We start from the raw sequence: 23,154 nt of genomic DNA on the forward strand, positions 1-23,154 counted from the left end.
GATCTATGGGCTAGATGCGAGATTGCGATGGCGATGTCGATGCCATCAAATATGAAATATCAAATCGCAAATCATTCATTTCTTCTTGGCTGGACCCTATCTAATTGACCATCATTGGCCAGCCTACCCTTTGTCGGACAGTTATAAGTAGGTATCGAAATACATTTATATCTTCATGCTTCGCCCGTCGTTGTTCTCGTCTTTCTCTTCATAAGATCACTAATCATCGGTGCCATCGGTGTTCACCCCGCCGAGCTTCTTACAAAGCTTCCATCTCGAAGCTGCAATCGTCATTTCTCCTCAAACAAATGCCATCCATACATAAAAGTTTAATCATCAGATTTACTGTCCGTTGATTGAAGGAAAGTGAGCATTCGTGCATATAGTATTATCAATCAAACTCATTGTCCCATCTCGCTGTCTCATCTCGCAATTTCCATTAAAGCTTCTTAACATGCTGTGTTCCCCTTGATCTCGCACCCCTCATTCACATCACAGATTCTCAATCAACGTCCACTCATCCTCTACGACAAGTTTTGTCCATTTTAAGTTGTACAACTAACAATACAAACATGCCTCCATCCAGCAATTTCTTCAGCATCATCGCCGGTGTTGGTGCAGGTACTGGTATGTTGTCTAATATTACAATCACTACTGGACAACAGAGATTCTAATACACATCCTCTCTTAGGCCAATCCGTTGCCCTCAAGTTCGCCCTCTCCTATCCCGTCGTGCTTCTAGCCCGTGATCCCGCCAATTATGAACCTACTGTAAAAGCCATCACCTCATCTGGTGGACAAGCAATCGGAATAAGCACTGATGTCTCTGATCCCTCTTCCGTGTCCAACGCATTCGAAGAAATCAAGAAGCAATACGGTTCTAAGAAATTGGCAGCTGCCGTCTACAATGTTGGGGGCAAGTTTGTGAGGAAGCCATTTTTGGAGTTGAGTTTGGAGGATTATGAGGCGGGATATGAGAGCAATGGGTGAGTAATGTTTTTTTTTTCTGTTCATCTGAGTAGACAAACGGTGGCAAAAACGAGCCCAGAACAAAAGCTAAAGAATGCATAGAAAGGGATTCTACCTGTTTGCACAGAAAGCCTTACCCCTCCTTCTGGATTCCGTGGCCGACTCTCCACATCCACCCTCCCTAATCGTTACAGGAGCTACAGCATCATTGAGAGGCGGTGCTCTAATGTCATCATTCGCAAGTGGTAAATTTGCTTTGAGAGCAACCACACAGAGTTTAGCCAGAGAGTTTGGTCCTCAAGGTGTACATGTTGCGCATGCGATCATTGACGGTGTAATTGATATTCCCAGAACGAAGGAATGGAAAGCGAATGGAGGAGTTGAGGACGGAAAGATCAAGCCTGATGCTGTAAGCATTTGTTGCATGAACTTACCGTCAATGACTAACATAATGTGTAGATTGCGGATGCATACTGGTATTTGCACACACAACACAGATCACATTTCACCCAGGAATTGGATGTTAGGCCATATGTTGAGAAGTTTTGATTGGGGATGACATGTATTTCTAGTAGCTTTATCAAGTTGCGCCGATTGATTCTTGGGCGATCGTCAATTACCTCCCATAGCACGAGTAGATAGCATAATTATAAAACAACAATGATGTCCCTTGCCATCAAACTCTCGTTCTTCAGAGATTTTAGTGAAATCTAGAGGAAAGTCTGCAGGCAAGAAAGTTAACTTCATAAGGAAAACTTTGGATTTCCTCTCCGCTCGTCGTTTATCTCGAAAACAATAGTGGAAAATGTCAACAAGGTGATATATGAGCGTAAATGGTCACGATAATGAACATGTCACAATAATCCTAGAGCAAGTTAGTAGAGGGCCAGTCCTCCCAAAACAGGTATAGCAATCAACAACACAACAACGTGTTGTCACAAGTATCGTAGATACTTGTTGCTTCGGGAGGACTCCCATGGAGCATTTCACAGTGATACCAGACGTGCAAGCACGGAGGATGTGAAATGGCCATAATTTTTTATTTGACTATGCCTAGCACATCCAGCTGGCAGAAGCCAGGGATTAATGCATGTAACGCTCATCGAAAGCACGCCAATCCCAACCCAATTTTATATGCCAAATTTATGCCTTGCTCTTCAACTTCTCCTTGATCTCACGACCAGTCTTGATACGCTCAAGGATGTTCTCACGGTCCTTGTCCAACTTCAACTTGGTGATGATGACCTTGGATGGGTGGATACCGAGGGGAACGGATTGTCCAGAGGACTTCTCCTTGACGACACGCTCGACGTGGACGACGTATTTGAGACGGTAGACGGAGGTGATCTTTCCCTCGGAGCCCTTGTTGGAACCACGAACGATGGTGACCTCATCATCCTTTCTGATTGGGATGGAGCGGACCTGAAAATTATTCTGTTAGATTTTGAAAATCGAGAATGTCGCAGATAATTTATACGTACGTTGTACTTCTCACGGAGTTCCTTGCTCAAAGGAGCGCTCATGATGGTACGTCTGACGCTGGATGGGGCATCGAAATGAGCCTTGCGGGACTTTCTCCTGGAGGAGTGGAGGGCTGAAAAAAATTCATTATTAGCTTTGCGATCTTATAGGATTGCTGGAGAAATCGAGTTGATAGTTGCGCAGAATCGCGGTGACAATCGATTGATAGTACATACAGGTGTTGATCTTCGTCATCTTGTCGGATTGGTGAGGAACCTGGATTTGTCGTCGTCGTTGGTTGTTTTCAAAAATTTCGCACCGAGATTTCTGGAATGGAGAATTGTGTGCGAAAAACGCTAGTGTAAGCGAAATTCTTAGCTGCATATCACGTGAACTGAATGGAACAAATTATGGGCATCACCAATGATTCCAATCCAAAGGAACATGGAAAGAAATCATTCATTCACAGTATTCACTTTATTTATTTGACTCAGTGAATGTGCTCAGAGATGTTTATAACAACAGTTCTGCTGTGCATTGTCTTTCTTGCTGTTTTCTACTGACATGAACTTATGATATAGAAAAAGAGTGCTGATTGAACAAGATTCTTTCCATTCAAATCGGAGACCCTTTCAATATATATCATACACCACTTTGTAAAAGCAGAGTACATAATACGTATGGCGAGTTCAAGAAGGGAGTCTAGTTATTCCATTAGAGTTCCCATTTGAACTCATTACGAACACTTGATTCCCCAGCTTTGCAGTCAATAACGGGTAGCACTCAAGATGTATGATCGTCTCCAAAACTTCATTATTTGAATGTTCATGAAGTTATGGATCTCAACCACACAATCAAAATTAAGGAATATGCTTAATGGAAAATCCATCATGACGATATTCACACAAACAAGCAAGTCATGACTGTGATTCCTTGTGTTCCTGTTCTCACCACCATATTTAATGGCTTCTTGTTTTCTCTCACCTTACTATCTCATCTCCAAGATCCACAACATCGCTTCCAATCCCACAGTCAAACTCATCCCCATATACTCCCTTTAATCCGAATTCTGAACCTGCAACTTAACCAACCCACCCTATTCCCTCATCTCCCAACCCTCCCAGCCCTCACACCTCAAAATGTGCATGTCAACTCACTGGTATTGGAAATCCTGTGAACATACAATCGCAACCGAATACCTCATCCTCTGCAAAGAAGTCTTCAAGGTTGTGCTGGCGAGAACTCCGACAAGATAGAGAAGAAAGGCAGATGTCCCAACTGTAGGGAAGATTCTGCCGCCCAAGCCATCGGTATGGAAAATCCGGAAGTCGCCTTAGAAGGAGGATGGGAAATTATAACCGAAACCACGATGAATGAAATTCGGCAAATTGACTTTTAATATGGAGCGTTGAGAATTCTGGCGCAGTATGTCGGGGTTTGTGGTTGTGGAGTTGTTTCTTATGAGGGTCATTTACATTCGAAGTATTTTCGCTAGATCTTACCAAAAACGCATGGTTGTAGCTGGAAACAGTGTGCCTGAAGCACCATTTCCATACACATGTGTAGTTGGCCATCCACACATCAATGTTTTATCTTTACACTCACAACTGTATCTCGTCTTGTTGCACTTCATGGAAATCACAGTATATCAAGAACGTTCAAGTGAAACGAAATACCATATCATTTTAAATATAAGACCAGGCACAAAATTTCATGTATTCAAAGAAAACCATGGATAAACATTTTCAATCCTTCGCTTGCCCACCCATTTTTTCTCCCACGAGGCTCTTACATCTAAAATGAATACATTCGTTTCTAAACCGACCAGCAACCACCACTGCCAACGTGAAAAGAAATAGGAGATGGAAAACCATTCAAAACTATTTATGAGACTAGTGCTCAAGCCCAGCACTCTAAACACCCTCTTACAAAACAAAACACTAAACATAATTCGTTTCGTTTCCTTTACCACCTCCTAGGGTACCTCCCCGTAGCTGCAATTTTCCTAGGCCTTAACATTGTCACCAGCGAAGAGGCACTAGCAGAAGCAGATGCTGATGAACAAGATAAAGTACCATTCCCATCACCACAAGTGGTGGTGCAGTTCGCGCCTGATAAGATACCACCTGTCTCTATATTATTGCCACATACACACTTAACTCCACTCTCAACTGCGTAGTATTCGTATTCGGAACAAATAGTCGAGCAGATAGCTGGTGTCATATCCGACGAGTATGTTGTTGGGCCATCCAGGGTGCCCGTTGAGTTTGTTGAACAGCCAATGTAATCGAATGATGAAGTTGCACTAGCTGATGCACTAGATAGTGTGGTCGATGATAAGGAGGCTGAACTGAATATTGTCATGCTAGGAAATTCGGAACTTAATACTGACTCGGTATTAGAACTAATCTCTGACTCTAAGGTCGAGAGCGATGGATTTGTACTTGTGCTAAGAGGTATACCGTTCGAACCCGACAAATCTTGCGTACTGGACGCTACAGATAGTGGCTCAGTGCTAGATATCTGGGATCCAGAAGCTGGAAATGTGGTCTCAAAGGCGGTACTAGTGCTAGTGCTTCCGGATGCTACATTATTGATGGGAGGTATACCGGTTTCAGATTCACCGGCGGATGAAAGCGATTCGATAGTAGGAGGCGATCCCGATGATAATGTACTTGAAGGGAAACTGCCTGAAGATGCATTCTCTTCAAACCTTGTCTGAGAAGTACTTGAGACGAACGTGCTTAAAAACCCTTCTGTCGAGGATGCTACAGGAAGTTCAGATTCGTTTGGTATTGTTGACGAAGCTGTACTTTGCAAATTGAACTCTGACGTCAATATTGTGGTTGATTCTGAGCCTGAAAATACTAAACTAGCTGAAGACGCCGAATCTATCTGAGAGGCCGAGGCCGAAGCAGAAAGGCTTGGAGCGATCGAGCCTAAGATATCAGTAGTAGATGATATCGCAATCGATCCAGATTCAGAACCAAAGTCAGATGCAGAAGACGAAATCACTGTCGAGATCACGGTACTCTCAAGGCTTGTGGTTGTTACGCTTGCACTTGCACTTAAAATTTCAGATGATGCAGTTCCAATCAACTCGGAAGATACAGCTGGTTCAGATGAATCAATTAACGCTGTTGAAGAGAGGCCTTGTTGTATTGATGAAGATATTTCCGCGGTTTGTGAGCTAGACATCGCCAACGAAAACTCACCTAGTTGAGTCGAAGTTGCCACTGATGGTATACCTTGTGTTGATGAGGGAGCCTCGGTGGCGGGTCCAGTGCTTGGAAGGATAGCAGAGGATAAAGACTGCGTGGTTGAGATAACTTCAGGGCTCTCAGTGGAAGGAAGAATTTGCTCGGTGCTGACATTCGAAACTTCGGAATCGGAAGTTGTTTGCAGGAAGGTAGATTGAGACTCTGGATTAATAGTTGAGCTAATGACAAGTGATTCTGTCGAGGATATAGCTTGTGATCCTCCAGTATTTGGAAGTGTACCCTCTGAGCTGGAATTAAGCTCGGGTATTGACGATAAGGTTTCAACGGATGTCTCCAAAAGCGCTGTATTTGTCAAGGAAGCGGTAGAAGAAAACACGGGTCCGGAAGTCTGGGATTCAACCGTCAAAATGACCGTGCTTGAAACTATCACAAGACTAGAGCTTACAGAACCAACGTCCGATGTCAAGGAACTTGGAAAGACAGATAGAGGTGTTTCCGAAGCTGAAAATTGAAGGGAAGTTCCCGAGCCAATGTTTCCAACAATTGGAATACTGCTACCAAATGTGCTACTGGTTTCAACAGCCGAAGAGCCGGTAGCAATTTCTCCACTAGTAAATGATGGGAACTGGGAAAGACTACTGGAGAAAGATTCAGGTAGGATGGCAACTGAGCTTGTGCCCAGAACGAGCTCGGAAGAGCTCTCAGATCCATCAAGCATGGATGAGAGAGAAATGAGCGTACCCACAGATGATTGTATTATCGAAGCAATGGAGGGTATCTGGGGCTGTTGAGAGAATACGTCCGAAGATTGGAGACTGCTGGCAGCAGCTGTAGAAGGCTCAACTACTGGCACTGAAGACTGGGCAGATTGAATGGAAGAAATTAAGGAATTTTCGGTCGTACTTGAGGGTATTCCGGAAGATGAAGCTATTGTGGATCCAGAATTTTGGACTGAACTTGATGGGGCTTCGGACTCGCTGGAAATGATCGCAGTTTGTGATTGACTCTCAATAAGCAAATCTGTAGACTGAATCGATGGAATCGATATAAGTCCGGAACTTTCGATAAGACTGAAGCTTCCAACTAAAGTAGATGGAAGTGCTGACAAACCAGGAATACTTGTGGTAAGTAATTGGCTCTCAACCCCGGAGCTTAGGGAGGCGATGGAGGTCTCAGCAGGATTTGTAGACTCAATCGTGCTTGCGCCAGTACTACTCAAAGCACCGGCGGTCTCAATCAAAGATTCAGATACTCCACCAATGTTTCCCGAGGTCTCAGCACTAAATGCAGATTGAAGTATAGTGCTGGAGATGCTAACCGCAGAACTAGGCTCGGAATGCAGGCTTGTTCCTATATTCGAGCCACTGAAACTAGCAGAGACTTCAGTTGGTACAATTAAGAATCCACTCGTCAGTGTACTGGCTTCCATGATTAACGATGGAAATATAGTGCTGCTAACTGTTTCAGAGGCACCAAATGTACCGGACTCTGGGCTTCCAACTATTGGAACGGTTGTTCCAGCAGATTGAATTTCACCCGTTGGCAAAGTAGCCGAATCTGTTCCAAGGATTGAAATACTGGCACTCGAAGAAGGCTCAATTGGTAGAGAAGAAGTCCTAAGGGTTGAAACTCCAATCTGGGATTCCATTTCTATACCAGAAGTCGATGTTATGACAAGGCTAGATTCAATTCCTGGGCTATTGGAAGTTTGACTCGCCTCGGTAGGCAAGGAGGTGACTTCATTTGTTGACATACCAGTATTCAATGCGACTGAAGAATCAAGGGTCGGAGATCCAGCCCCAAGACTTGTTTCTATACCTGTATTTGAAGTGGCAATTGCACCGAATTCACTGGTCGAAAGACTCAAAATTGAGGATAATTCGTTGGGAGGAGATGAAGTGGCAGCTGGCAAGGAGTTTGAGCCAGATGAAGTCTCGACATTAATCAAATTGGTCGAAGACTGGGCTATTGTACCAGTCGTCTGCGGCAACTCTGAGGTTCCGTCTATTATACTTGTCACTTCCGGTAACAGTGATGAACTGATAGGTCCGGAACTACCAATAGATCCAAGATCAGTTGTGAGGTCACCTGTAGATTGAATATCCGAAGACGTCGTCGTGGTACTTCCAGATGCTACGTTGTTGACCGGTGGAATACCAGTACTACTTCCAATAGTCAACGAACTTTGCTCGATAGAATTAGATGAGTCAACCAGTGTTTCTGTAAGTATAGTGGAACCAATATTGCTGGATGCCTCAAATGATTGACTGGACGACCCTACAAAACTACTTGTGATCCCGAGAGTCGTTTCAATACTTGAATCGATAATTAGGGTTGTACTAATGAGCGTTTCTATAGATGTAATCGATCCAATATTACTTGAGGCTTCGAAGGACTGACTTGGTGTTCCTACGAAAGTGCTCGTTATTCCAAGAGATGTCTCTATACTTGGAGATGCGGACTCGGACATATTAATAACGAGTGTGGTAGACAAGACACCACTAGATTCTTCGAGTGTACTCGATTGTGCAATGTTCGAAGAAGTGATCGATGGTGCTGGGGAAGAGAAAATAGCTGTACTACTTGCAGCTCCAGATGATTGAATTAACATTCCTGTTGATGATTTGAAACCACTATCAGAAGCTGCAGTAGTACTCGTAGAGAAAATCTGAGATGAAGTCGACAACTCAAGGTTTTCAGCCGAAGAAGATAATTGTAGGCTGATCACTGTGCTGGATTCCAAACTAGAGAGTGTTCCTGTTGCAGATTCGAAGCCAAACGTCGATGAATTCTCTGCATTCGAAAGTAGACTTCCCGTCGAGGTCGATAATATCTCGGTAGTCAATGGTATAGAAGTTACTAACACTGAAGACAAGATAGATGATTGACTTTCAAGATTCAATGTTGTCTCTCGCGCTTCAGAGATACTCTCTGAGCTTGTCAAGGAAGCTAAAGTCTGGGAACCGGAACTTTCAAAAGCGGAAGAGCCAAGTAAAATCTCGGTCGAAGATACCTGCAGTGATGATACTTCACTCAAATCGGAGGAAGTTGTGATTTGGGGCAAAGAAGATTGCGCAATAATGGAAGAATTTTCAGATAAAGATGATGGCCCCAAAGTAGATGTGAACTCTGGTAAAAATGATTGTTCGGACAAAGACAAGGATACAAAGGTGGAAGTAATTCCAGGTTGAGATGATGATTCCAAAGCAAATGAGCTGCTTCGTTCAGTCGTTGTAGTTAAGCCAGAAGCTAGATTATTGACTGGTGGAATGCCAGTGGAAGTTCCATCTCCGAAGCTCGAAAACTCAACACTCGAAACTGATGCACTGGTAGTGCTTTGAGTTTCTGAAGGTTCAAAACTTAAGAGTGAAGTTATGGGGAAGCTAGTCATGAATCCAGAAGATTGATTAGCCGAAAATGATGCCAAGCTAGATTGATATGAAGAGATTGTTGCAGATATTGAGCTTGGAATGATAGATGAAGAGGGTGTAGTCGATAAAGAGAAGATATCGGAAGTAAATGATGTACTTTGGGATTCTTGTCCAGAAGAAGTTTGCAAACTTTGAAATGGAAAAGTTGATTCGGATTGAGAAAATGATTCGGGGGTAAATGATGGATAGGATGAACTAGTAATAGAAGAATAAAGTGTGGAGAAATCACTAAATGACTCAAATACTGAAGAACTAATGAAGGAATCAACTGCCGAAGAAGTGACAGTTCCTTGAGTTGTAAAAAGTGACTGATCCGAAGATAAAGATGTAGTAAAAGAATACGAACTGGACACCCCGGACGGTGTATTCGTAAAGACGGGCGAGCTGGTAGCTAGCGATCCGCTAGATAATTCAACTGATGAGAAAGAAAAAGTGCTTTCAGTCGAAGTAATAGAGGGGCTTTCCAGACTCGCCGAACTTAGACTAAAAAAGACATGGTAGATGTAATGGCCGTGGTTGTGGCCAAAGGATCAAAAGGTAACATCAACAATGAAACAGTCACACAACCTAATCCAGGTGATAACATCAAATAGATTGATCCGTGACAAGCTTGTATAATATTTGCGGCATTATATGGTAATGTCAAACCGATGGAACAATCTGAATTGATAGATGCCACAACAGGTTGGTAGCCAAGTTGTTGATATTTAGTAGCAGTAGAGAAGAAAATTGCTTCATTCCCAGCATTGTGAGTATCTTGATTAGATGCCAATAATACAGGATTTCCAAAGAAATCTACTATATTAAATTGAAGTTGGCCAGTAGTAGGTGATAATGAGAAGGTCAAACTCTGTTCTGGATCTGTGGTGAATGATAAAGCATCATCACCAAATGAGACAGGATCCCATAGATATTGTGCTGGCATACCTTTCTGGTTTACCAGGATTCTGAAAGATGGTGCAACAGGACATCCAGCAATTGTAGTTGAAGTTGAAATAGGTGAGAAGGTTGAGGTACCTGTCATCAAGCCGGAAGTTCCCGATGGTATAGTTGTTGCAATCAATGGAGTAGAAGAAACTCCGGTTTGGGATAATTCAGTGCCAATAAAACCTGTGCTTGATACTGTGGGTGAAGCAATAGTTGTTGATAATGTTGATGAAGCTCCATTGATTGCAACAGCAAAAGCTCTAACTTGAGTACATGCACTTCCCCTTTGAATTTGTTTAGCTGGTGTCAGAATAGTAAATATACCACTGCATATAGCCAAAATATTGTCTCCAGTGTTCGGAATATCCAAGCCAAGTGAACAATCTGCTCCAATACTAGCAGTAAAAACTCTCATGCTGTCTGAAATGTGATCCGCAGTGAAAAGCTGAAGAGGAGATCCTAAAGCGGTCAATCGAACAGCAGCTGAGATTGGTGCATTATCAGATTGACGTTTTGCTTGGAAAGCGTTGCCAAATCCAATATTGAAACGAGCTGCTTGGGAGCTTGATAATACAGGTGGTAATGTATCATAGCCCCATGTACCTTCAACAGTTCCACTACTTGGAAAGTTAAGTTGAGATAACCATTGCTTTGGCTTGCCAGGTTCATCAATAACTACTTTGAATAGATTTGGTATACTTGCGCAGGTATAACTATATGAAGGGGGGGCAATAGATGTGGATGCCGGGGAAGAGCTTGTAGATGATACGCCTTGCTCACTTGTGGATACAGGAGCCGTCGTTGTATATCCAATTTCGGTAGTCAACCCCGCTTCCGTGGTAGACTCGGGCGGTTCAACTGTTGTTAATGTTGTTGTGCTGCCAGATGCTACATTGTTTACAGGTGGAATGCCAGTACCAGTACTTGTTCCCTCAGGGCCACCTGAAGTGGTGCTAACTCCTGGTTCTTCGGTGCTTACAGCCTGCGAAGTTGTGTTAGGTGGCCCAGTTTCTTCGGGGCTTGTAGTTGACATTGCTTCTGGCTCTTCCGTATTTACAACCTCCGAAGTCGTCGTAACTCCAGGTCCCTCGGTACTCAAAATCTCAGTCTCTTCCGGACCAGAGGTTGTGATAACGCCTGTCTCTTCGGCTTCGGAGGTGAAAGTTACTCCTGGCTCGGTAAATACCTCAGTGGTAGACTCAGTACCGTAAGAAGTGGTTGTGCTTCCAGACGCGACGTTATTGACAGGTGGAATACCGGTACCCGTGCTACTGACTGTCTCTGTTGTGCTAGTAGCTCCCGGCTGCTCAGTATTGACAACTTCCGAAGTACTAGTGACACCTGGCTCTCCGGTGTTAACAGCTTCCGAAGTGGCTGTAGCTCCGGGCTCGCTCGTGCTTACAATACCTTCTGAGATGCTTGTCACTCCTGGTTCTTCCGTATTTATGACCTCAGTTGTGGAACTAATTCCTGATTCTGCAGTACTAACAGCCTCAGTAGTACTCGTAGCCCCAGACCCTTCTGTTAAAACTGCGGATGTATTTGTAGCTCCGGGTTCTTCGGTGTTGACAGCCCCAGTAGTGCTTGTAGTTCCTGGTTCTTCGGTAACAATAATTTCAGTTGTCGAAGAAGCTCCTAGAGTCTCCGTTGGAATAATATCTGTAGAAGTAATGCCAGGTTCCTCAGTGGCAATGATTTCACTCGCTGAGCTGGGGCTTGGTGTCTCAGTTGGACCGACATCTGTAGAAGCGACTGATGTTGGAGGAACGTATCCAGCCAACTCGTAAATAATAATCGAGGTTCCAGGTGCACGACGTCTGAGTTTTCTAGTTGGAGCAGGTTCTCCTCCACATATTTGTGTCGAATCACCTGGGCATGGGTATGAACAATCGGTGGCTGGTTCAGCTTCAAGCAATCCATTTGAACAATAACAATGTCCTGGTCCGATTCCTGAATACCTGAATGGTCTGCCTCCATCAGCTGTAGAGCAAAATACAAGGCAGTGATTGACTGTGTCATAAATATTTGGATCTGTACTGTCTGTAATAGGCGGAGCCAATGGAAAGCCAGTACCCTCTTCATCTGAATAACAGTCCACGGCATTATAAGTACCAGCTGGTGTATCGCCAGATGAAACCCGAGTTGGTTCCGAAGATGGTTGAGTTGTAGCTCCTGGTTCTTCGGTACTGAAACCTTCTGTTACTGTAGGCTCACTGGTTGTACCGGGTAGCTCGGAGGTGACCTGGGGAGCTGAAGCTGTTGATGCTTCACTAGTTAATGAAGAGCCAGAAGCGGCATTATTAACTGGTGGAACTGTGAAACCAGAAGATGAAGTAAATTCAGAAGATACAGTCGAGCTGCTAAGAAGGTCTGATGAAGGCGCCGCAGAAGAAGATTGTGTGGTGCTACCACATTCGGATGCTGTTCGTTATTAGAATGGGTTCATTGTTGAACCAATATATTCAAGATACTCACCAAAAACAGTTTGAGCCGGCTCGATCACAGTTGTTGTCCCTTCGAAGAAAGTCGTAGTTCTACGCTTGACCTCTGTAGCAGTAACATATTCCGTGTGAATTGAAGGGGGTGCAGTATAAGTAAGGATTGAAAAAGAGACATCAGTATAAGTCGTGTATTGTGGAACGACTGAGATTCTATAACGAGTGACAGTTGAATAAACAGTAGGTAGTATCGCGTGTGTGACAGGAATGAGTGCAATAGCACAAACTGCGACCTGCAGCAGGCACTTAGGAAGTGAATTTGGACGCATAGTCCTGACGTAGAGTCTGGGTGAACTCGAGTAGGTGATATTTGAGGCTCCGAAATGTCTAAAAACAACAACTACTTGACTTCTCTATAAAGACCGACGTGAAAGTATGCAAAAAGATATTTTTCAAGGAACTGAAGAATATATAGAATGTAACCTTTGTTTTTGAATGTGGTACTGGGAAGAATGTAGATGGCGTCTTTTTCGCGTCAAGGAGACGATAAAGTCAGAGACATGTTAGGATACAAGTTGATGACAAGAAAATTCAAGGAATGGGTAGCGTTTGGCAAGATTCCCATCTTGGAATGTGATATCGAATGACAGTCCTTGAATTCTGGAGTAATTTGACTTCAAACACGGAGACTACACCACCTAAAAGTCACTCGACTTATAGTATATTCTCATCGGAAAAATCAAAGTATCCTCGATAATTGATTCAGCGGCAATTTCGTAAACCCCTGAAAATGTTAAGAAGCATCACAAAAGAGTAGATATCGACAAACCGTCGTTGCAATGTTCTATATTCTCACGTGATTTCATATATTGTTTACTTGCCAAGAGACGTTTGAAATGGATGTGCATTCTTCACCTCTTAAAGGCTATGCTGCCAATAGGAAAGCTTTTTCTGTCCTCCCGAAAGTATGGTTTGAGCCTAGAGGTGATAGATTGGGTGTAGAGCATCTGAAAAATGGCAATAGCATGCCACATGAAGGATGGGACAGTCTGGACCAGATCCTCGAGAAGAAGAATACCATTTAATAGGCATGAGAAGCAAATATCTAATGATAATAGTGGCAATATGTTGGTATGCTTGAAGAAAAACAAGTATGTGTGTGAAGAGGATGAGAAGGAAAAGAAAGGAAAGGAAGTGAAAAGAGAAAAAAGTGGGAGTAAACAAAACAACCAGCACAACAAAAGAAAACAAGCAAGTGCTACCTTTCCTTCGCCAGATTAGAAGGCGCCATTGCCGTTCATCAACAATACGAATCACGCCCTCCAAAGACTCACCGCGTCACTACCAAAAAGGCAAGAAACCCCTTCCAACCCAAGCTTTAAAAACCACGCGTACACCCAGAAATGAATGAGAACCGTTATTCTCCAATTTCCCCCACGCCTCTGACATCAATCCAGTCCCCCTGGATCACTTCTCTTCCTCCCGCGTTCCGCAACATGGCTTTTCCGGCGTACCTACCTGTGATACCAACGGTAGTTGAGAAGCAAGGGAACACTCAAGCCACATGCCAAAACATCTCGGTATTTTCTTATCTGGCAGGAATAGACTACTCTTCACATCTTTGCGGCGCCGGTCTTTCAGACCAGATATCTACGACCAGCCCGATTCACAAACCCGTGATGAGAAATCCATACCTCTTCCTCCTAATGTTCCCAGAGAATGATCAAAAAGCGAGCATCTTCACAACAGAAAGTGCTTTCCCTTTGAAATTCCGTGCCCTCATGAGCCCCTGCCTTGTTTGTCTGAATGTACATCGCATTTGAAAGTTCTGCCGTACCACGTGATATCTATCAATATTCTAGAAGACGGCGGGTGGTAAAGGGATAGGAAAGTTCAGTTGGCGTCTACAGGTAATCAAAAATGACTTGACCAATCAATAGAATTAGCAATCAACTAACCTTATACCTACCTACACACCAGAAATATCCAGCCCATACAAATTTTCTACCGAACCACAAAGCTAACAAAACGTACTATTCGATTCGAAAATTACCTGGGCATCTCTAGCTATATAGCTCTAATCTAAACCTGGATCTTGATTTCTCCAATCCTCACACCCATTACTTTTACAACCTAAAGTACAACAAATATCTATATATCCTACCCACCTCACTGTACAACAACTCAACCTTCACTCTCCATCCCTCCATCCCTCCTTTCAAATCCCAAACTCCCAACTCCCACAAAACAAACGCCCCGATTCCAAAGCATATTATACACCCACTCAATCACTTCAAAAACATACTTTTTATCCATCCATCTATATATATACATACATATATACATATATACATATATACATATATACATATATACATATATACATATATACATATATACATATATACATATATACATATATACATATATACATATATACATATATACATATATACATATATACATACATACATATACACATACATACATACATACATACACATATATATATATATATACATACATATATACCTACATACCTATATACCTACACCTACACTTACACCCCTCCTCACTTCCCAGCAGCAGCTAAAAATTCTTTTCCAAATAAAAGCAACTCTATACACATACACATATACATATCCATATTTCCTAAATATCACACCCCTCAATATAACACACCACCTCTGCAGCCCCTCCCAAGCCTCATGATATACTATTACACCCATAACCCTTACCACACCCATTCCCCCCCAAACAAAATCAGACAAAACACGCACACACACACACACACACACACAGAAACAAAATCTGCTATTCATCTAAACGTCGAGAGGAATCTAATCTGATAACTATACAGTTATACGTAAATAAAACAATCCCAATTTTCAAGTTCTCCACCCAAAGATGATTCAAATCCAATTCAATCCCAATCCCAATCCTATGATAATCCCAAACCCCAAAGTCGAAACCCTTTTCGTTTGTTTGAGAAACTCCAATTGCTTCCCGTGGGTATACATATATGTATATATATATATATATATATATCCAATATCATCTTTTGATCCCGAGAAGAAAAATGTACTCAGAAAAGATATCTCAAACTCATCCCATATAACTCCACTCCATTCCATAACTTCCATGAAATCATTTTCTCCTCCTCTCTTCCCCTTCCCTCTGCTCCCCTACCCTTCCAAAACCATAAATCCCGCTCCCCCACAAAAGCTCACCAGCACCAAAACCGTCAACACCGCCGCCCCCGCCCGATCTCCCCTCGTAACCATCACATCACCCCTTTGCATGCCCTGCCTCCCCGTCTTCCCACTACCGGCCCCACTATCCCCGGTACTCGTCCCTCCCGTACTATTCGTCACCGGTCCTATCCTCGCATTATCCGTTCCCGGAACCGCCACCATCGCGCTCTGTATCGCCCCCAATGCACTCATCTGTTGTCCCACCCCCATATTCCCATCAAACGTCGCTTCCGTCCATTTAAATCCACACGCATCACCCTTACCCACACATTGCCCCCCTGCTGCTTTCGCGCTGCTTTGCAAGACGGGAAAGATACGGTTAGCGGTAAAAGGCGCGAGGATAGATGTTGAGGCGAGCCAAGCTGTGAAATAGGCTTTGAAAGACAGTTGATCAGTGTCACACTTATCGACCGCTTCGCACGCCTGTTCCGTGATGATGGAGTTTGTTTTATTGGAGGCGAATATATTAAGTGAGGTGTTCATTAATTGATTAGTGCGTTGTTGCCAGGTAGAGTTACCGTCGGTCTAAGTTCGTTAGTTTCGATTTCCTTTCTTCACCTTTCACAGTGCCCGAAAAGAAGAAAATTCAACAACGAACAGGAGAGAAACTTGAACCAAAAAATATCAAAGAGACAAAACTCACATAATTAAACATGTTCGCCGCCCCGTGCAAATAAATCCCCGCATTATAACTCCACTGCAATCGATCCACACTCGCACAATTATCTGTATCACTACTCCCATCATAGATATTGTATCCACTATCAATCAACCCTACACTCTGTTCCCATTGCCAAATCGTCTCCGCCCAATCTGCATACGTTTGATTTCCCGTATACCTAGCCAATCTAGCTCCAATATTAAAAAAGCATCCATTCGCAATAGAATTCTTATACGTGAACCCATTATTGAAAGTGAAAATCTGCCACCTCAAACCACCTCCACAAGTGCTCGTATCCCATCGACTAGCCATTTCATTGAACACCGCTTGAGCCAATGCAAGCCACTGTGGTTGATCCGCAGGAGGATTTTGAAAATTCGATTCAGCAGCTAACATAGCGGCCATTCCCCAAAATCCTTGATCATCATTCCCTTCATCTTTAGTCTGATTTGCAGGCATATAGTCGGCATCTGGACCAGCTTGAAAAAGAAGAGCCTCGGAAACAATACTGTTGTATGAAGTGTCTCCCGTGTAACGCCAATAATCTATTAAAGTCATGAACATTCCACCCCCTTCCCACCAGAAATAAGGTGGAGGTAAGAGACCTGGAGTTTGGCCCTATCGTATATTAGCAAAGACTTCACATCTTGTAATGCCAATATCATATTTACACACAGATTCATTCCCATGATAATACGAAACCAAATTTGCAGCAACCGAACTCGCGGCGCTTTTGATCGAATCTAGAAATATGCATTAGACTTAACATCCTAACCTTCTGCACCAACAAAACAAAACAAACATACCAGCCTGAGAAGTATCCACCGTCAGAGCATCCACAACCCTCCAGCCAAGGAATGGCCATATAAAACTCTGAATCCGCATTATAAAATTGTATATATATATATATATATATATCCACAGAACCCCCAAAAGAAAGTGAGATGAACAAAAGTAAAGCGGGGAAGAAACCAAAGCCAAGAAGTGGGAAGAGATCTTGGAAGAAGCTTACTTGAACGGCGAGACGAGGCGCAGGTGTCAAAATAAAATGAAAAAGATCGTAAAGATGACAGCAGCCAATACAAAGAGTAATAATATAGCCCTATCAAAGGTGCCTTGGTAGTATTGGTATCGTACGTATCCAAATCAGATACTCCGTGACCAAATAGGTAAAGTTCAAGTAACCCGACTTTCGCTGACGAAAAAAAAAGAAATAAAAGATAGAAGAGAAGGAATGACAAGAAGAATAATTAGAAACAATATAATCAGTGTTATGCGATGAATCTCAAATCCATCTATCTATTCATCTATTCATCTATTCATTCGAAAAGGACAGGACAGGACAGAACAGAACAGGACCGGAAAAAGATAAAAAAAGAAAAAGAAGAAAAGATATACATCACCAACAACAAACCAGCGTTTTAACAACGAAGATTACCACTCCCACAAACCTTCCAAGTTCCAGCCGGACAAACAAGCAAAACTCAAATCGATCCATCCATAGATTCATTCATTCATTCAGACTTCCCCTCCATTTCTCCGTCGAGAGCAAAAGTATCAGCGATCCCCACATCCATCCTAACACACCTCCCAAGGGTTGAAACTCCCCAAGTATCGTCAGATCAAGCCTGATACACGAAAGGTTCACGACCAATCCCGGTCTCGCTATTGTCAGATAGCAATTACTGAACCGCGCCACTCACCACGACGTTCCAATTCCAAGTAATGACGCTCCGCTGGCCCTCCGGGAGCCACTGCCGTGGAGGCAGAATAACCAGAGGTCCGATACCCTTACGATGCGATATATCAAGCACAGCACAGCACAGCACAGGAAAAACAAATCCGCCTCTTATCCCTGAATTCTCCATTGGCCCTCCCCTTCCCTCCCACAGCAAATCTCCACACCCATCCAGCCAAAACAACAACCCATCACATAGAGGCGTGCAAAAGTGCAAAAGTGCAAAAGATCTAAATCCTACCGACCCATACGTATACCCACCCAAGTGCATATAAGAAATAGCTAAGCATTCGCCAATCTCCACGCCCAGACTTTTAGTACAACTCATATATGTGTAAGTGGTAAATACTCCTTTTCGATCCCCACTACCTCCTTGGGTGATTCTTCCGGGTATTCCGTACCCCTATCAAAAACAATGATCGAAATCACCTCACATCTGTTAACTGGCACAAACAAACAAACAAACAAACAAACAAACAGATAGATAGATAGATAGATAGATAAACAGACAGAAAGGTAGATATTACCAGGCAATCAATACAGTACAGCACTACCTACTCGAGTAAAATTGACCTCTAGCAACTCATCTAGAGACCAGAGACCAGACCAGGCCGGACCAGACTCACTTCCGAAACACTCATCCCACGCCCCAAAGCCACTACCCATCCATCTATCCATTAATAGATTTCTACTTTCTGTACAGACCTCAAATCAAATTTACATGACATGCATGTCATCACACACCTACAAAAAATGTTTACATATGTCAACCTCTCCAAATTCAATTCATCACAAATTCAACATCACTTCAACACTCAAAATTCAAGAATGAATCAAACTCTTAAAATATTGATGTATTCATTTATAATAATCGCTCGAATGAGTGATATGAATACCTACTTCGAGTTAACGCAAAGGTTATTCAAGTCTGAGGATTTATTATCCATTACCCATCATCTCATCTCATCACATCTCGTATCGTTTCAACATCCCCCTACCCCGTCTCGTCTCATCTCATCTTGAGTCATCATCTATCAAACCCTCCTTCACCCAACCTCACTCACCAGCCAAAAAAAAAAAAGCTATTCACAAGAAGAAAAACTGTTATTAAAAACCCCCTAGCCTACCAACCACCCTCTCAAAAAGGAACGGACAGCTAAAAACGCCATTAAGTGATATATCAATCACTCCACTTTCCATGTCTACTCTTGAAAATAACAAAAACACAAAGCTGTAGAAAGAACGTTTAAGCTGTTTTAATGTAAGTAAATCCCCGACCCAATGCTAACCAAGCTAATTTTCAAAAAATGCAAATACCAAAAAAAAAAAGAAACCCCACCGTATGCGATAATACAGTATTTTACAAAGCCATCATGGCCACGACCGCCACAATACCTGCAAACAAACTGCCTTTGAGAACTCGTTCTTGATTTGCGACGAGGCTGTCTGCACTGCTTTTGCTGGTAGAAGTTGAGCCATCTCCTTGAGAAAATCCACTGCTGCCAGTTGAAGATGAACCACTGGATGATGAAGTTGCTGATCCCGAGCTAGAATCACTGCTGCTACTGCCATCGTCGGAATGGTTATCTCCAACTCCTCCACCACCGGAACCCGTAAGCCCAGGAACTGTTGCGGCAGTGGAAGCGGCAGTTGAACCAGAAGCTGCTGCTGATTCTCCCGCGGTCATATTTGTTCCGGTAGCCAAAAGGGAAGAGAGGATAGTCGCATTTTTTGAGTCAATGACGGTATTGTTGGTTCCCAAAACACTGTTGTAATAGTATGACTTTCCGGAATTGGTTCCTGGGGCAGACTTTGCGTTGTAACATGAAATGTCGACTGATTCGAAAGCGGCATAGTAGTACCCGTTGTTTTGAATATCCTCAGAATTCCAGTCAATTTCACCACCTGCCCAAGCGATAGTTCCAGCACCGTTACTTGCGAGACCACCGGGCCAAAGAGAAAGTTGGACTCTAGCAGGAGTTTGTGGGAAATTCCATTGGTTTGCGGTTGCATTCCAAGTATCTGCACGCTTCTTTGTACGTCCAACCTGTCCATCTACAAGCCAAGTAATCTCATCAGGAGTCCAATCGATTTCGTACTCGTGATAATTGGCATATGTATCGGAAAGGGTGATATTTAACTCATTGTCATCTTTTAACAGATTAGTATATTCTCGTGCACTCCCGAGAGATTTACTCACAATTTGTAATACCCTGGAAGTAATAGTTAGACTGAGCAGTGGTCAATTCCGAACCAACAAATTCGTAATCGATTTCATCCTTAACGTCCGAGAAAAGGATAAAAGCCGTAATCACACCCTGACCTCTACTGGTCTTAAACTTTGCCTTCACATTTCCATACCACATATAAGTCGAAGATGCCATAACCGTTCCGACCGAGTTTGCCGACATCGTCAACAACACGTTGTCATTGTAGATGACTGGACTTCCACTGTAAACCCAATTTGACTTTGATGCATCACCCAAGTATTTTGTGTTTGAAGTTATACCATCCATGCTCGTAAAGGTATATGAAGCGCTCTCGCAGACGGGTTCGGGAACGCAGGATTCGAGAGAGAATGACATTCGAGGATCACAACCTCCTAGACAATATGCGCCAGTACCACACTCTCCATATTCTGCGATTGTTAGTTCAACCTTCTATACTTATCATACTTTTGAGAGCAGATAACTCACGAGAGCAACATGGAGTTTCTTCAGGACAATGACTGTCGAGACTGCAAGCAGCGAACGCCACTGAGGCTGAAGCCAGGACGGACAATAATGTTGATTTTCCAACCATTTTGTATGTATATGTATGTGTATGTATATGCAGAAGTCAAAAAAGAGAACCGCCCAAACTGATATCGAAGCGATTGGCGATATCGAGGGGTCTTGAGGTAGTACGAAATGTACGATGGACAGGGAAGATGAATATCAAAGGGCCACGATAAGAGTGTAAGGACAACGGCCGATTGTAGTTAAAATATCTCCGTATCGAGTGAATAAGGATGTGCTGGATGCGATTGAATTTCTTGATCGAAGATCGAGGAGTAAAATGATAGTCCCCCGCGAAATTCCAGAATGCCCAATTCTTTCCTTGTCCTGATGTGAAATCTGTTGGTCGACCGTTGTATGTGCGTTCAACTGCTCCTTCGTACAGTTCCTTCCCTTGAAATTCCTCCAAATGGAAAGATTATTAAATTGCTCTTGCTTACTTGGCAGATGTGGTGTAATGAGAAAATGGATTCCCAAGCGAGTGTGATTGGCCAGAAAAACGACAATAGAGCAACAATGAGATTCCACGACGAATAACGAATGATGTCGTGCGTGCTTTTGATGATTCACCTACGTCTGAGAATAATGGATGAAGTTGGAGAAAGAAGTGGGAGAGGGGAGAAGTAAAGGGAGAAATATGTATTTGAATGGGGAAGACAAGCTTAAGGAGGACAAGACCCGGAAAAGAGGGTCTAGGGTTATTTTCATCCATGCAATATAATCTCATGGAGCCTTTGGCTATTTAATCGACTAGTGCTCGACATTGTGGCTCGAGTTATTTTGACAGACTGCAGAGTGCTAGAGATGGACAAGACGGCCGGGTTGGATTTACATGTATTAACGGATTTGGTATTAGTTTTGGATGTTTTTGATCAGGTTTTCGCTTCATTCAAGACTTGAATTGAAAGCCTCCAACATCAAGACGTACGACTCAACACTCAAGAACTCACTCCATCTATACCAAGCGTAACCGCCACGGAAATTCTCAATTGCAAAGACGCTTTCGACCAATTATCCCTCATATACTTAACGCCCTGAGCTTCCTTCCTTCACCCGAGGTTCTCAATTCTCCCCAAGGGCAGACAGTCCATCCATCCATCCCTCTAGACCACAATCCCAATTCACCCTAACTCGATGGGCATATCCTCCGCACCGTCCCGACTAGTCACCACTAGGAGATTTCTATTTTGCGAAAGAGTGGGCTTACAGCTCGTAGGATCATTTAGCATGACCACTGTGGAGTATTCACATGATGCCACTTACGGCAGTGCCAATCAAAACACGGCGAAATATGGAGAATCTCGTACTCGACATGCATGCACTGGAGGAGGGAGGCAAATAATGAAGAAGCAAACACAGACTTGCACAATCGGGGCGATTACCTATTGGTAGTGGTTGCGGATCGGGTGGAAGGACAAGCCAATACAAGGTGAGTCCTGTGTGAATCACTCTGTGGCCATGAAGGCGAGGAAGGGAATACGAAGGAGGTTTGGAAATAGTGTGCTGATGGGTTGATAGCTGTATGAGTAAGGTCACTAATCAGTCGTAGACACCTCTCGTATTTGAATCCAGAGATCTATTTGTGAAATGATTGACGGTAGAATGACAGAACCACATAACGTGAAACCTTGGAGAAAGTTACTTGTTAGCTTTAAATCTGATTCATGATTCACAATTTGGCATATTATACACATAACTCACATACATTACGCAATTACACTTTTCCCCCCGTCTACTCCACTCAAATTCCGGGGAGAATCTTTTCTTTTGATTTGGTGACTTACATTTGAAGCGCTTAACCTTATTAGTAGTCTGAAACCCCTGAAAATCCCTCCCCACGAGATCGATCACGAAGGAAGAAGAAGAAAATATGTGGACACGTTGGAATTGTTCACGCGTCTAGCATTGTGTATTTATATATCTTCAATCCTGCTGGGGAAATGATCTTCTTGTCGTATCACATCACGTGTTGGACAGCAAAGTGACTACAGATAATTTATGTGTGGTATTTTGATAACGTGAGGTGTACTTAGTAAACGATGATTTCCCTGAGAAATACAGTGCTCTCAATCCAAGACATCGACTTGGTACTTCCTTACACACAACGACAATATCCCATCAAAGTATCATGACCTGTGTACATCCACCCAACAATCCATTCGTACCTCTACATCAATACAGCAATACACAAACACACCACGACACAGATACACAGCCGTCATTCCCTGCCCCTCAATCTGATCTACACATCATACTACCCACCAAGCTAGCTAATTC

General features: G+C 43.1%; 6 protein-coding genes across 6 annotated transcripts; 1 reads left to right on the forward strand and 5 right to left on the reverse strand.

Annotated features, from left to right (window-relative positions):
• The first annotated feature begins 228 nt into the window (after positions 1 to 228).
• On the forward strand, positions 229 to 1,663 carry BCIN_13g03590 (hypothetical protein). Its single transcript, XM_001556273.2, has 4 exons — positions 229 to 627; positions 692 to 986; positions 1,072 to 1,378; positions 1,429 to 1,663. The coding sequence occupies exons 1-4, from the start codon at positions 573 to 575 to the stop codon at positions 1,516 to 1,518; spliced, it is 747 nt and encodes a 248-aa protein (XP_001556323.1). The 5' UTR covers positions 229 to 572; the 3' UTR covers positions 1,519 to 1,663.
• A 332-nt stretch (positions 1,664 to 1,995) lies between these two features.
• Positions 1,996 to 2,750, reverse strand: BCIN_13g03600 (hypothetical protein). Its single transcript, XM_001556274.2, has 3 exons — positions 2,667 to 2,750; positions 2,451 to 2,563; positions 1,996 to 2,391 (listed from the first exon to the last, which is right to left on the reverse strand). The coding sequence occupies exons 1-3, from the start codon at positions 2,683 to 2,685 to the stop codon at positions 2,113 to 2,115; spliced, it is 411 nt and encodes a 136-aa protein (XP_001556324.1). The 5' UTR covers positions 2,686 to 2,750; the 3' UTR covers positions 1,996 to 2,112.
• Positions 2,751 to 4,144: 1,394 nt separating this feature from the next.
• On the reverse strand, positions 4,145 to 9,145 carry BCIN_13g03610 (hypothetical protein). Its single transcript, XM_024696799.1, has one exon. It carries the CDS (start codon positions 9,040 to 9,042, stop codon positions 4,396 to 4,398), a length of 4,647 nt encoding a protein of 1,548 aa, XP_024552612.1. The 5' UTR covers positions 9,043 to 9,145; the 3' UTR covers positions 4,145 to 4,395.
• Positions 9,146 to 9,444: 299 nt separating this feature from the next.
• Positions 9,445 to 12,931, reverse strand: BCIN_13g03620 (hypothetical protein). Its single transcript, XM_001556277.2, has 2 exons — positions 12,485 to 12,931; positions 9,445 to 12,430 (listed from the first exon to the last, which is right to left on the reverse strand). The coding sequence occupies exons 1-2, from the start codon at positions 12,774 to 12,776 to the stop codon at positions 9,561 to 9,563; spliced, it is 3,162 nt and encodes a 1,053-aa protein (XP_001556327.1). The 5' UTR covers positions 12,777 to 12,931; the 3' UTR covers positions 9,445 to 9,560.
• Positions 12,932 to 15,456: 2,525 nt separating this feature from the next.
• BCIN_13g03630 (hypothetical protein) lies at positions 15,457 to 17,293 on the reverse strand. Its single transcript, XM_024696800.1, has 4 exons — positions 17,169 to 17,293; positions 17,038 to 17,105; positions 16,345 to 16,980; positions 15,457 to 16,226 (listed from the first exon to the last, which is right to left on the reverse strand). Exons 1-4 carry the CDS (start codon positions 17,245 to 17,247, stop codon positions 15,633 to 15,635), a joined length of 1,377 nt encoding a protein of 458 aa, XP_024552613.1. The 5' UTR covers positions 17,248 to 17,293; the 3' UTR covers positions 15,457 to 15,632.
• A 1,649-nt stretch (positions 17,294 to 18,942) lies between these two features.
• Positions 18,943 to 21,454, reverse strand: BCIN_13g03640 (hypothetical protein). The gene is made up of 3 exons (XM_001556280.2): positions 20,797 to 21,454; positions 20,301 to 20,738; positions 18,943 to 20,251 (listed from the first exon to the last, which is right to left on the reverse strand). Exons 1-3 carry the CDS (start codon positions 20,900 to 20,902, stop codon positions 19,461 to 19,463), a joined length of 1,335 nt encoding a protein of 444 aa, XP_001556330.1. The 5' UTR covers positions 20,903 to 21,454; the 3' UTR covers positions 18,943 to 19,460.
• Positions 21,455 to 23,154: the final 1,700 nt, after the last annotated feature.

This window comes from Botrytis cinerea, chromosome 13 (genome assembly GCF_000143535.2).
Source record: "Botrytis cinerea B05.10 chromosome 13, complete sequence".
Lineage (NCBI taxonomy): Eukaryota > Fungi > Ascomycota > Leotiomycetes > Helotiales > Sclerotiniaceae > Botrytis > Botrytis cinerea.